Raw genomic sequence first — 15,015 nt, 5'->3', positions numbered from 1 at the left:
TCCTCGCTCCCTCCCTCCCTCCCTCCCTCCCTCCTCCTCTCTTTCAGCCACTCTGAAACTCAATCTCTCAGTGAGAAGTCTCTCTAACTGAGTTCAGACGCTGATTCGGAAGCAATTTGCCCGCCAGGACGGTTTGAGTGCCAGCATCGGCCGCCACACCGCCACACCGCCCCACCGCCCCACCGCCCCACCGCCACACCGCCCCACCGCCCCGTGTCAAATCTCACTCTTTAAAAACCGCTAACCCCTCAATCAGCACACCTACTACCCCACCCCCAAACCCTGAGCCACTAACACAGGGGCACCCACACACACTCACACACACACACACACACTCACACACACACGCATACAGACACATGCACACACTCACACACACACTAACACACTAACACACACACATACAGACACATGCACACACTCACTCACACACACACTCAAACACACATACACACTCACACGCAAACACACCCACAAGCACACACACACACACATAACACACACACACACTACACACTACAACACACACACACACGCACACACACACACACACACACACTACACTCACACAACACACCCACAAGCACACACACACACACATAAACACACACACACACTACACACTACAAACACACACACACGATTACGCACACACTCACATTCACACACACACACACACGCACACACACACACACACACACACACACACATAAATATGTACGTTTAAGACGTATGACCGACTCCAAGGGGAAGTTGTCTTGAAAGCGCAAAGCAACGTCACAGAGGAGTGGAACACCTGTCACATGACAGAGCATTAATATGCATTTCCCTTTTGGCCTCACATTTCATGCATATTTAAAGTCATAATCATGATTAATGAGAGCTGCCACCTGTGAGCAGGCAGGATGGATCCTCGTCGCCCCCTGGTGGAGCAGGCGAGCAGCAGCCTGTGACTCCCCGCCCACAGGTGTGTCTGTTTCACAGCACATCCTGATCTGTGTGTGTGTGTGCGTGTGTGTGTCTCATTTCTTCTCTCTCTCTGACAACCACCCACTCTCCACACACACACCACCACCACACCACACACTCACTCACTCACTCTCTCTCTCTCTCTCACATCATCACACACTCACACTCACACACACACCACTCACACTCACTCCTCACTCCTCCTCTCTGACACACACTCACACTCACCACTCACTCACTCACACTCACCACCACCACATCACCACCACACACACCACTCTCTCTCTTGACACACACACACACACACGCGCTCTTAGACACTCAGAGCCTGGCCGGGCTGACCAGGCTAACAGAAAGCACGTCGCTAAACCCAGCGAGGCGTCCGCGCTGTCCTCACGCGAACCCTCCGCCCATTCAGAGCCGCCGCAGCCCAGCAGGGCAGGGCAGGGCAGGGCAGGGGAGCAGGGCAGGGCAGGGCAGGGGCGCAGGGAAGGGCAGGGCAGGGCAGGGCAGGGCAGGGCAGGGCAGGGCGCGGCAGCGCAGGCCGGCAGGACGGGAGGAGCAGGACAGAGGCGGTCAGCCAGGCGCGTCGCCACGGCGACGGACTGCAGAGGCTGCGTCGTCGTCAGCGGCGCGGAGGCGGTCAGAAGCCGCAGGGCGAAAGGTCGGCGGTGTGGCGGTGGGAGAGGTGGTCGGCGCGGAGCGCAACAAGCGGCCTATCAGAGCCGATATTAAACTCCCGTACAACCCCCACCCCCCACCCCCCCCCCCGGGCGCCGGGCGCAGATGCAGACGATACCGCGCGCCGGTGATTTCCGCCGACACGCCGACCTCTCCCAGCGACGGCGTCGCTACGACGACCCGCACGGGTCCTGAACAATCGCAGCAACCGTCCCCTTAGCAACGCTGCCCGCCATCTCTCACACAATCACCCCGTGTTAGCCGCGAACGCGGGAATAAAAAGTCAATCACAGTGTAAATGGTAAATGGACTGCATTTATACAGCGCTTTTATCCAAAGCGCTTTACAATCGATGCCTCTCATTCGCCAGAGCAGTTAGGGGTTAGGGGTTGGGGGTCTTGCTCAAGGACACTTCGACATGCCCAGGGCGGGGTTTGAACCGGCAACCCTCCGACTGCCAGACAATCGGTCTTACCTCCTGAGCTATGTCGCACCCCAGTGTGAACTCAGCTGTCGCTCCTCGGCTGAGTCGTGAGCGGGTGCTGGTGTGCACCCCTGTGTTAGACCGCAGGTACAGGCCAAGCCGTAACAGTCCGAACGGCCAGTTCTCCGAAACAATGGCGTCGTCTACGTCTTGTCATAACTTCAAAATCGCATCTGCAGATGCATTGTGGGAAACGGTGTTTTTAAAAGCATTTCACCAGCTGGAATTGTGAGCGGGGCGTTGGAGAGTGAGAACCTGCGGGGCAGGGGGAGGGGGACGGGGAGGGGGGCAGGGAGGGGAGGGGGACGGGGAGGGGGGCAGGAAGCGGAGGGGGGCACATCCAAGGTCACGCCAGATTTTGGCGAGATTGCAGCTGGTCCCAGTCAGCCAACGGCGCCGAACGTCTACAAAGGCCCTCAACACCAAAGCACCCGAAGAACTCCAGCACCAACCCACCGCCAGACGCCCTCCTCCTCGGTCTGACGCCCTCCCCGGTCTGACGCCCTCCTCCTCGGTCTGACGCCCTCCCCCTCAGTCTGACGCCCTCCTCCGTCTGACCCCTCACCCCCAGTCTGACGCCCTCCCCCCCGGTCTGACGCGCGTCGGCGTGCATGATGAAAGCGCACGATTCCGCCTTTCATCATGCCAGTCAATCACAAACGATCAGAGAGACTCTCTCCACAGAGACATCCCTCTTCCTCTCTCCCCCTCCCTCCTCCCTCCAACCTCAGCCACCAGCCATACCACCCTGTACCCTTCTCAGGGCTAACTGCTGAAGCTAAGCAGTCATACCACCCTGTACCCTTCTCAGGGCTAACTGCTGAAGCTAAGCAGCCACACCACCCTGTACCCTTCTCAGGGCTAACTGCTGAAGCTAAGCAGCCACACCACCCTGCACCCTTCTCAGGGCTAACCGCTGAAGCTAAGCAGTCACACCACCCTGCACCCTTCTCAGGGCTAACCGCTGAAGCTAAGCAGCCATTCCATCTAGAACAATCTCAAGCATTGGCCAGCTGTCTCCCCATTGGCTGGATTGACCTGCCAGAGCTCAGACTTTTCCTACTGCAGATCCAAGAGCTGGACCCAGCTGGATCTCCTGGGGACTGGATCAAAGCTGACCCCCCCCCCCAACACCATCCTCCCAAAAAAAAGAAAATCAGGCACAAAAAAAAAACCAATCCCACAGAAGCTGACCCGACGATGAGGATAAACCTCACAATCCCTCCGCTCAAAAAAACGCCCGAGCGTCCAAAGAAACATTTTTTTAATTGCGTATCGATCGGTTCAGTACACTTTCTGCAAAGTGCAAAACAGAGAGAGCGAGGGAGTGCGGAGAAAGGTTGGCCCAGCACCCCCTCGACGGGACACACAATGGCCCTTCGTCACGCTCGGCCTGTGGTTCTCGACCTGGGCTGTGAGGACCCGCGTGTACGCTGGTCTTCGCAACAGTCACTCCGCTCAAATTAAGCTCTTTGGCATGCGATCCATCCTTTCCCCCCCCCCCCCCCGAAACTTCTCAACACAATGCAAGTTTGGCTCGTTATCGTTTGCTTTCTCATTTAATTCTTCATTATGTGCCAAATGGTTAGTGGCCACGGCGTCTACATTTTCATCAGCTAGGGGCCTACTGATCCATCTCAGTCTTTGATTCGATCAGCTTAAAGTTGTTTTTATTTTTTATGCGATCACTCACAATACAGCACAATAAGCACAACGTGAATATTGGACTTCTATTTCTCATGGCATAGACAGGTATTGTGGCTTAACAGGGTAAATAATATCTCAAAATATGAAAAATGACTAATTAAGAAAAATGGACAGCTTGCTAAAATTCTGGTATTGCTATTGCGGCTGGAAGGAAAACTAGCGTACACAGGGGGGCTCACAAGACCGAGTTTGAGAACCACCAAGCCAAGCAATTCCAAAAAGTTTCCCAGCCAAGGACCCAATTCACGAAGGAACACTCTGTGAGTGTGCGTTGCTCAAAAGGCAGTCGAGGTTTTGCCAAAATATAAAACGTCCCTAACAACACCGGCCCGTGCACTGAGACAAGTGTCGCGCGGTGTTTACTCGGTGGAGAGTAAAATGTACTCCGTCAGAGTAAAATGTATTCCTCCAGAGTAAAATGCACTCCGTCAGAGTAAAATATCATTTTAACGAGCGTGAGGTTGCTGGGCCGTTACAGAGCGCCAGTCTCCTGGCAACCAGCGCGCATTCCTATCAGCCAATCAGAGCCAGGACTGCGTGAAGCCGTCCGGCGCGTTCGTTCGTTCGCACCGCCGCTTCCCCGCGTGAGAGAAAGGAACCGGACGAACTTTGGAAAGCGCGGAGCGAAGCCCTTGGCCGGGCCGGGCCGAGCCTCTCCGCAGAACCCCGTGTTCAGTCAGGCTCAGGTTGTCCGTGGCGTTCCAGCTACACCTGGCCAATCGATAAATCGATATTAAAATTGTATCAGCGCCCCGCTCTGCCAGGAACTGCTCGTTAAACGCCAGTCTGAACCTCAGACCGCTTTGAGACGAACGCGGATGCTGACCCTGGATCAGTTTAAAAGGGTTTCACCTAAAACTGAAAGGCGAAGCTCGCTGTTCAAGACTGCTGCCAAAAGACACTGCCGCTTTAAAGCACATCTGGGAAATGGAAAATTCCAAAAATACTAAAATTTTCAGAACCTTGAATGTTTATTTCCCCTAAATTTAAGGACTTTGAAGGATTTTGGGAGAGGAGGAACCCAGCCGAGAGACTCCCGCAGGAGCTTGCCATTCTCTGAAGTAACGAAGCCACCCCCCCCCCCCCCGACTCCCCAACACCCCCACGCTTCTCACCATTCAAAAAACTCCATAAAGCTTATAGCATTTTAAGAATTTCGATCCTAATTAAATTTTCCCCGTTTTAAAACGTACTAGCCTAGAGAGCAGCTCCCTGCTTAGACCAAAAGCGCTTTGTAAACTTGGAAAAACATAAAAGTATATCAGTAATAACATAAAGTGCTTTCCCAAACACAGAGGGCTGAATATACCCAGTAAGCAGAATATAGGAAATATCTTCACGCCAGTCAGCGTCACACAATGTTTTTTGATGATAACCAGCACACAGGGAGGCTCAGTCTGTCTTAGAAACACACACACACACACACACGCACACACACACACACACACACACGCACACACACACACAGACACACACACAAACACGCAAGGGGGGGAAGGGGTGCTGCTCCAGCCGCCAGAGCACACAGGCACACAGCAACACAGCACCACCCAGTGGCCGACAGACGGTACTGCAGCAGTCAGCACAAGTCCGGTGTCATGTTTGGTCTCTGAGAGGGCTGTGTGGCCTCAGGGGGGGATTTTCATAAGTTCTGCACCCTTTCCCCATCACCCCTAACACCTCATTATCGAAGCCCTTCAGCCCACCGGCGAGCCAAGAGCTCGATGACAGCGCGCCAGGACGCGGCGTCCAGCGCCAGTCACGACGACGCCCTTGAGCTCGGTGTTGAACCTGAACGCGAAAGTGGGAAACGTTCAGCCATCTCCATGGAGAAACGCGGCAAACATACGGTTATGTAAGTATCCTTGGACAAGAGTGCGTTTATTTTATTTATTTATTTACTTTTTTGGAAACAGGAAAAACGTCAGGAGGCAAATGAGTACTCTTGCTTTCAGAATAGCATTAAATAAATGACCTTTAAATGGTGAAAGTTTTAAACCAGCTATTTTAGTAAGCAGGCCAGCCCCATAAGGCCCCTCCCTCTATGCTAGCATCACAACACTGTCCACGATTAGGCCACACCCCAATTAGACCATGCACCCCCTCTGGCACCTCCCCAAATGGGCCCTGCCCTGTTTGTTCTTCCCCATAAGTCCCAGCCCCACAAGCGTCTCTTCGATTAGGCCCTGTCCTCTTTGACCCCTTCCAGACTGACCAAGCATCCCATGACCCCTGACCCCTGTTGCCCCTCCTCCTGTGACTTCATGTGTTCTGGGAACTCAGTCGTGATTGGCGGGTTTTCACCCGAAACGTCCGATAAAGTGGTTTGGAAGACCTGAGAAGTGGCCTATGACACGCAAGACTGTGATTGGTTGCACTGTGACACTGAGACACTGTGATTGGCCGCACTGTGACACTGTGATTGGCTGTGATTGGCCGTACTGTGACACTGAGACACTGTGATTGGCCGCACTGTGACTCAGATTGGCTGTGATTGGCCGCACTCTGACTCAGATTGGCTGTGATTGGCCGCACTGTGACACTGTGACTGGCTGTGATTGGCTGCACTGTGACACTGTGACTGGCTGTGATTGGCCGCACTGTGACACTGGGACACTGTGATTGGCCGCACTGCGACTCAGATCGGCTGTGATTGGCTGCACTCACGTCCTGGAAGAGCCTGCGGTCGGCGGCCAGGCGCTTGGAGGACAGGGTCTTGGTGACGTGGTAAAAGGTGAGGAGGGCACGGTGCTGCTGCAGGCCGTCCTGCACCTTGACCGACTCCAGCAGGATGGGGATGAGCTCGGGCCACTGCCGCGGGCAGTCCAGCCGCGCCACCTTGGCGATCAGCACCGCGATCTGCGTGGCGATCTGCCGAGGAGGGGAGAGCAGCGTCACAAACAGGTACGCAGACACACACTCACATACACACACGCACACACACACTCAGGAATTCAGGATTCTGATGAAAATACATTTATATGACACTACAGCTGCTTTATATTCACCCCACAAAGCCAGCTCTCGAAACTGGGCATTCTCATAAAGCGGAGGCTGTGCAGCATATACAGCTCTGTTTCACGGTAAATTCCACGGTACACTTAGAACAGAACATTTTTTGTGGGACACCTTTGAATTCCCTGAGTAAGCCGTTACCCAACAGTTCTATATCAGACAGTGGTGTATGTTATGGAGCTCAAACCTGCCCCTTGAACATCTGGCAGTTTAACTCATCTGTGCAATAATGGCAGGTAAGGGCACTCCTCTGTGTAATAATGGCAGGTAATGGCAGCAGGGGCCCACAGGGGGCGCTGCAGCATCCGGGCACAGACCTGGTTGACGGGCTCATTGAAGTTGGTGATGAGACCGGCCCGCAGTGACGTCTTCTCCTCTTCAGACAGCGCACTGCGGACGAGGAAACAGCCCCGCGTTTACACCGCGCGTCACAACATCACAATTTCACGCACTCAACCAAAAACCACAATACAGTTTCAACGGATGTTCCGGAAAACTCCAGGTACTTAACCACGGCCACCTGCGGTTAGTAAAAACGGGAGGAACGCAAGCGTGGATCATCTTGCTAGTCTCCGGAGTGACTGTGCCTCAGAGTGGTCTTCCCCTGCACTGAACCAGCAGAGAGCTCACTGAGGAGGGACAGACAGCCTGACGGAAGGACGGACGGACGGACGGTCTCAAACAGATGGTTCCAGACAGAAGGACAGAAGGTTCTCGTCCCATTCTCAAAGGAGGAGCGACGAAACGATCATTTCTGCACGGAATAATCCGGCAGATAGCGGTCTCCCAAAACTCCGCTTCGCAAAAGGAAATTAAATGGGCGTGGCGGTCTGCCGCGCGCGTAAAGAGCATTACCGCGCGGTTAGCGGCTCGTTCCCGCCATTCCCGCCAGGCCCAGAATGCCCCGTTCCAGCGGCTCTCTGATAGCTTTTGGAAAGCAGAACGCAGGAAAGTGGTTTTATATGCAAAAGAACAACTGCTCACCCCCCCCATGCAGCCCCCCACCCCCCCACCCCCCCACCCCCCCACCCCCTCCCACAAAGTCCGTCACACCGTTTATGTGCACTGAACATCCCAGACTGCACCCTAAAATCCCACAAACGCATAGCGGTCCTCATTACCACACGAAAACAGGATCACTGAGCGTGTCACAGCTCTGCAATGCGACACCCATTACACACAGCCACAGCCTACCCAGTGATATTTCAGATTCTAATTCGGGCTTTTAGATTCATACGGGGGTCAAAGAGAACTACAGGAGATTCTTCAGGTTGAGTTCTGTTAGCGGAACGAGGGGGACATGATCGGAAATTAGCGAACGGTCACTTTCGTACAGACATAAGGGTGGAGGAGAAAGAGAAATGAGAGAGGGATGTGGGGAGAGAAAAAGAGAGGGGTGGAGGAAAAGAGAGAGAGTGAGAGATGGAGAGAGAGGAGAGAGAGAGAGATGGAGAGAGAGAGAGATAGGGGGGACAGAGAGTGAGAGAGAGAGAGAGAAGACTGAGAGAGAGAGAGAGAGAGAGAGAGATGGAGAGTGAGAGACAGAGAGAGAGAGAGAGAGAGAGAGAGATGGAGAGAGAGATAGAGGGGGAGAGACAGAGTGAGAGAGAGAGAGAGAGAGATAGAGAGATGGAGAGGGAGAGAGAGGGAGGGAGGCAGAGGACAGACTCACTGTGGTGCTACTCGTCTCCAGTAGCGGTCGATGCCGTTTTTGAAGTAGAGCACGGCGAGCCAGCGCACGTTCACGTCCAGCATGTGGTTATTAAAGATGCTCTGCGGCACACAGAACGCCAGAGTGAGCCTAAGCATTCTCCAACGTGGTCAAATTTAAACACACAGACAGACATACAGACAGACAGACAGACAGACAGACAGGCAGACAGGCAGACAGGCAGACAGACACACAGACAGACAGACAGACAGACAGGCAGACAGGCAGGCAGACAGGCAGGCAGACAGGCAGGCAGACAGGCAGACAGACAGACAGACAGACATACAGACAGACAGGCAGACAGGCAGACAGACAGACAGGCAGACAGACACACACATCCACAACTGAATAACAGAATAACAGAGAGCCCCAAGCAGCACAGAACCCAAAGTGGGTCAAGCACACCCTAGCCCAGTATAAATCACTTTAAATGAGCTACACCCCCACTCACACCATCAGCTATAAAGCTGCCTCACCCCCAATTCACACAGCCCTTTTTATGGGGGGGTTGGGGGTGGGGGGGGGTTAAAGGCTTGTGCCCTCCGGATGAAAAACAGCAAAAATTGAGAAAATGGCGGAATTGGCGATGGGCTACAATGGGCTCTGTCCCAGCATGCCGAGCGTGGGCACGGACAGTGCGGCGGAGGCGCGGCGGTGATGGTGCGGCGCCAAGTCGGGCCCGTAACCGTGCCAACCCCGCCAACTTCACACCTTCGCCTGGGTTTGTTCTACCGGTCAGAATCAAACCGCGAACCGTGCTCTCCTTATGTCCGCTACCTTAAACAGAAGGGACCAGGTCCCCGAAAACCAAGCACACATTCGCCGAGTTTGGCACGGTCAGCAGAATCACACCCTGGAGGGGAGCGGGTTTAGGGTAGTTAAACCCAGCCATCACACACACACACTCTTCCCTAACCCGTCCTGTCGGCCGCAGCTGAAAATAATTCAGCTTAACGAATAATTCAGTCCAAAAACAGGGCGGATAACCGGACCATCTGGCTCGGGCGGTGCCACGCGCTCTGAGTAAACGCCCGGGCACCGTAGCCCCCGCTGAGAGAGAAGGCACGCCGCAATATGGCGTAGCGCCTTTGCCCGGCTTCTCCACTTAAAGAAAATGAGCTGTTCGCAGGAGGACATAAATATCACCTCCTCCGAGCTCCCGTCCAAGTTTCTGATTTTGATCAACTAAACGGCGAGCAATCGGGGGGGTGAGGGGGGGGGTGTTTTTGGAGAGGGCGCATTACGCTAATGGCCGGACTGGACTCGGTCCAGGACTGGCCCGGGACGTCCAGCCCTGCGCAGGTGCAGAGCGAGTGCAGGCTACGGGGCAGTTAGCCTAGCGCCTCCAGCAGAGCCGCCCCAGTCCGTCTGAGCCCACTCTGAAACGCTGAAACGTAGCCCATCGTAGCCGAGCGCAAACATTTCATCTAAACGCACGCTAATTGCTCTCTCTGGGAACGTGTGAAAACGGACCCAAACGCGCGGGGGGAGGGGGGGGGATAAAAACACTTTGCTGGGTGTTAGCCGGACCACCGCAGGCAGATGGCCCAGAGAACGGGCCGGCAGCCAATAGCGGGCCCCCCCTCCGGGCGGCTGGGGATGGGGGGGGGGCGAGAGCCGTCCTGTGCCCTTCGTCAGAGGACGCTCGCGCCCCGACCCCGACAGGCCGTCACCGGCCACTCACGTGCGGGTCTGCGAGCAGCCGGGAGGCTAAAGCAATGGTGGAGCAGGGGGGATTATGGGACTTGTAGTACTAGGACACTGACTACTACAGAGACAGCACAGCTGACTTTCAGGGAGAATACAACATCAAGCATTTTTTTCAAACATGGAGCCACAAGTCACTTGTGTGGTACAGCATGGTACTGAGTGGTACAAAGTGGTACGAGTAAGTGGTACAGAGTAGCGAGAGCTCCACGCGTACGGAGTGGTGGAGTGGTGGAGTGACACGGACGGGCGGTACAGAGTGGTAGGGAGTGGTAAAGAGCAGCAGCAGCAGGGCCCCACCAGCAGTACGGAGTAGAGAGGAGTGGTACAGTGTGGTACAGATCGTTAGAGAGCGGTACAGAACAGCAGCAGCAGCAGCAGCAGGGCCCCACCAGCAGTACGGAGTAGAGAGGAGTGGTACAGAGCAGTACAGGGTGGTACAGAGCGGTACAGAGCGGTACAAAGCGGTACAAAGCGGTACAGAGCAGCAGCAGCAGGGCCCCACCAGCAGTACGGAGTAGAACCCGGGCTGCGTCTCCCACTGCCGGAGCTGCTCCTCGGCCGGCTTCAGCACGGCCGTGTCCTGGCTGGTGGCCTGAGTGAGAGTCTGCAGCACCACCGTGCTGGCACTGTGGATGTCCATTACGACCTGGGGCGGGGGGGGGGGTGGGGGGGGAGAGGGAGAGAGAGAGAGGGGGGGGAGAGAGAGAGAGAGAGGAGAGAGAGGGAGAGGGAGAGGGAGAGGGAGGGAGAGAGGGAGAGAGAGAGAGAGAGGGAGGGAGGGAGAGGGAGAGAGAGAGGGGGGAGAGAAAGAGATGGGTTAGGAGACAGTTGTGTAACAGAAGCTGCCCGTCTAACTCAGAGGTTGCTTGTTCAAATCCAAAGTGGGGCCGTTCTATCCTTCAGCAAAGTATTTTTTAAAACCTGAACTGCTTCTGCCAAATATAAAGTTTTGTACATCGGACAGCTGTACTGAGGACAAAAATGATATTTTGAAATGAAAACTGCACACGTCTCTTTGGATCGGGGTGCGCGCTCAGCGCACACATGACCCTGCAAACCAAAGTCAGCTCTTTAAAACACGCAGCATCCCCTCACACACAGAGTCTTATGAAATCACTCTGCGGGAAGCCAGGCTGAAGTGTGTGAGCCCATACAGAGGGAAGGGGGGGAGGAGGAGGAGGAGGAGGAGGAGGGGGAAACGCCTCTGACTCAACACTTCGCCTCCGTGGCGGTGAACGGCGCGGCGCTTCAAAGACGGCGAGAACGCCGCGTGACGCAGCCGCGACGCCGCACCTGTGCACAAACGCAGCTTCTGAAAAGCCAAACCTGGCGCAGGCGCGCGTCCCTTCAGAAGGGAAAAAATAATAATCATTTAGAAATGACGTACGGACGCGATGAAAGCCTCCGCCCGGAACAAAGCCGCTCTTCTTCTGGGGAAAGATTAAAGTTGAGAACTCCCCCCCTCTGCTCCCCCTCGCTCTCTCCCTCCCCCCCACCCTCGCTCCCGTTTCAAAGGCCGCCGAGAGAGTCGGGGCGCGGGCGGCGTGACGCGGCGTCCGAAAAGTCTCGCCCCGGTGACGCAAAGCGCTCCGAAATAGAGAGGTAGGCATACAGTCATGAAAGCAGTTCAAAAATATGTCACATTGATGTCAGAACATGATATGACGACCTTCGAAACAATAGCCCATCTCCGATAGGACACATTTATTCTTCGGAAGCCAAAGCAAGTAGCATACGCAGATGTAGCTCACAAAATATGATTCTGCATAGTGCGGAAGTCACACATTATCTCCTGGGAGCATCATACATTTGTGTCCTTAACGGTCACTTCCTCTTTTTTAAATGTGTTTGTCTGGAACGGCTGTCAACGGGAGAGACGGTTAACTTCATTCAGCGGATTGATTTCACACAACGGCTCGTATTTCATCGCCGTCGTCCTCGATCCCCTTGAGAACACAAAACACACACAGCTCTGTGGTGCCACCTAGCTGGTCTGCTGCGGTAATGCAGCCTTAAGGCTCCAAAAAAAAAAAAATTTTATGCAGGGACAAATCATCTTGTCATCACGTTGAGAAAACCGTGAAATTTCCTACCCCTTCTTTTAAATAATCCTACTCAAATCTTAGCACAAACATGGAGCAGTCTGTCACTCAGACGCTGGATCAGATTAAGAGGAAGGTATTAAATTTGTCTTCAGTGGGAGAAAGTGAGCAGGACAAGGTCAGTGATAAACCCTCGGAAATCTTTGTGAGTGAACAACATCTTAACCAACAGGCGTAACAAAAACATGCATTTCCACAGAAATAAGAAGTGGGTGCTAAACCAGCAATGAGTCAAGCTGAACCTGTACAAACACTGACATCTAGTGGTAGATCCACAAAACAACAGCCAGAACAATTTCCAATAATGTTTTTTTTTATTTTTTATCATTGCACATTGCTGATATATGCTGAAAAATGTTAAATAAGCAAACAATAGAAGCAACATTCCCAGGTACGGAATGCAAAATGTTACAATGTTCTTACATAAGACCTGTTGTTTCTGATACTGTTTCTTCAAATATTTACTTTAATTAACCAGCCCTCTCAACAATTCTGGCACAAATGAGACTTTACAATATTGAAGATACTGGAGCTGCATTGTGTGACTTTGTGTGGGAAATTGCAGCATTTATTTTAGGAATGAAAAAACAGTGTCGCTGACAAAATTGGTATTATTGCCTCACAAATTGCTTGCGTACTATGTAATACATCAGTGTCAGGCTCTTCCAGTTGTTTTGTTCTCAATGTAGCAAGCTAGTGCTACAGCCACAGATCAATGGTAGATATAGCTGGCCATTTAACATGACTAACAGAATTATTTATTGCATTTTTACAAAAACAACACTGCAAAGAAGCATTTGTTTTTAGCTGATAAACCATGATTCCATTGCTAATATAAAGTTGGCTATTTGGAATCATATCTGAAATATATTGGCAAAAGAAGTTACCACAAGTTATCTTAAAACTATCACTCCTCAACTGTGTTGCAACGGGATGATTTGCATCTCTGCCAAAACTATTATTCAGCAAAATATCTGGCAAACTACCAAACGAATGTAAAAGTTAACATTCGTCCTGCATTGCTTCAGAAGGCAGACATCCTGCTTTCCCTAACCCATGCAGAACAGTCATGTCATGGGAAAAGACTCAACACCAAATCTTTCCACATAGGAGACCGTTGTGTGAACTGGTAAACTACTACCTAACCTGGATAACTAAACCCGGCAGTGTTGTGGATTCCAATGGCGCAAGGGGCTTCTCTCTCTCCCTCCACCGCCAAAACAAGCACATAAAGCAGGCGGTTTGTGTAGCCAGTTACCAAGACGGGAGGACAGGACAAGCTCACGCCTACCACCTCTCCATCCAAACCACAGCACCTGGTTAGCCCTTTGTGCCTTTTCACCGTAGGTGTGATCAGGCCGGCTTTCAGACACCAGGCTGGTGACGACACGCAAGGCAACCAAGACTGGGATTGATGAGCAACCAGGGAAACGCTGAAAGCTATCCTGGAGCTCCAGGATCTTGTGCTCATGTGTTACAATCAACCCCCTTTACTGGTTTCTTCTGTGATGGTATGCACTAAACCAGAGTATGCACATACCAGAAGCAAGAAATCAACAGGAATAAACAGGATCAAGCTACCTCCAGTGTGCCAAGCAAGAGCATTCAATTCTGTATCATGCTGACTCTCCAAATGGCTGGGCACTGGCTGACTGTACAGGATACTGATGAAGAATCTTGCCACAACAAATTGTTCTGTTAATCAATATTCCAACAATAAGCAGTTACAAATCGCCAAGAATGTAACCACAGCAGTGCCAATGGTAGCGCCACACACATAATACGTTATTAACAGCTCCGAAAAAATGTAAATTATGCTGCGACCGACGCCTGCAATCAATTACACTGAATCTCATACCTCGCAGTGAGATCTGAGGCGAAATCTGGAAGCACGAGGAATCCGTAGGGAAGTAATTAGTTAATACTGTCAGCTATCACGAAAGAGACGTGAAATTGAGCAATTGTCCGATGTCACAATAGACTACCTTTGCAACTGGCGAGCTGTCAACGCCAAATAGCTCACCAAAGCTTGCTGTTAAGGCTGGCCAGTAGGTCATTTGTCAAGCTTGTTGCGTGTTAAATTAGCCAGCTATCAAGCAACCTACACAACTATTTTTCTACCAATCCCCATATGTAGAGCTTCAGTGCCTGAGCAGACGACCAAATTGAGAACAAGACGAAACGGAGCTACCCTGTTAGCTACCCCACTCACGTCGCTCGAACCAGATGTAAACCACTTGCTAGCCAAATACCAATGAATAATCTACTCAGTTGTTGCTGGCGTTACTGCACACATAACTAGCTAGCAGGCCAGCTCTACAGCCTTCCGACGAAGTAGCTAAGCACCACTGTGCCTTTCAATTGACGCGACACAAAGCACAAAATGTTTCTGACATTATTATTCCTAAAAACGTGACAACACAGCAGCAACACGCAGAGACGGCTAGCGTTAACGCTCATGGCAGCTAGCTAACACGTTGGCAGGGGCAGATAATATAAACAAATGAATATTATTTTTTACAGTCAAAGGAATGTGTTTGCGTCTCGCAAGCGTCGTACAAGGATTTGAAGTTACTTACTTCTTGTAAAATGAATCTGTTCCGGAAAATCAAAACTATGCTGGTCTCAGCTCTAGA

The 15,015-nt window shown here is 52.4% G+C and overlaps 2 protein-coding genes across 2 annotated transcripts in view; both read right to left on the bottom strand.

The window, feature by feature from the left end:
• ipo11 (importin 11) overlaps window positions 1–10,917 on the bottom strand; it is a 94,056-nt gene extending 83,139 nt beyond the window's left edge. Inside the window, exons 1-4 of the mRNA XM_064296900.1 lie at window positions 10,780–10,917; window positions 8,529–8,629; window positions 7,174–7,246; window positions 6,509–6,712 (exon numbers count right to left, since the gene is read on the bottom strand). Coding sequence (XP_064152970.1) covers window positions 6,509–6,712; window positions 7,174–7,246; window positions 8,529–8,629; window positions 10,780–10,917 — 516 coding nt within the window. The remainder of the gene's footprint in view (window positions 1–6,508; window positions 6,713–7,173; window positions 7,247–8,528; window positions 8,630–10,779) is intronic.
• cbwd (COBW domain containing) overlaps window positions 1–15,015 on the bottom strand; it is a 244,096-nt gene that overhangs the window by 147,927 nt on the left and 81,154 nt on the right. The gene's annotated exons all lie outside the window — the stretch shown is intronic.

The sequence above is a fragment of the Anguilla rostrata genome, chromosome 10 (assembly GCF_018555375.3).
Source record: "Anguilla rostrata isolate EN2019 chromosome 10, ASM1855537v3, whole genome shotgun sequence".
NCBI classification, from domain to species: domain Eukaryota; kingdom Metazoa; phylum Chordata; class Actinopteri; order Anguilliformes; family Anguillidae; genus Anguilla; species Anguilla rostrata.
This window is presented reverse-complemented; position numbering and strand designations above follow the sequence as displayed.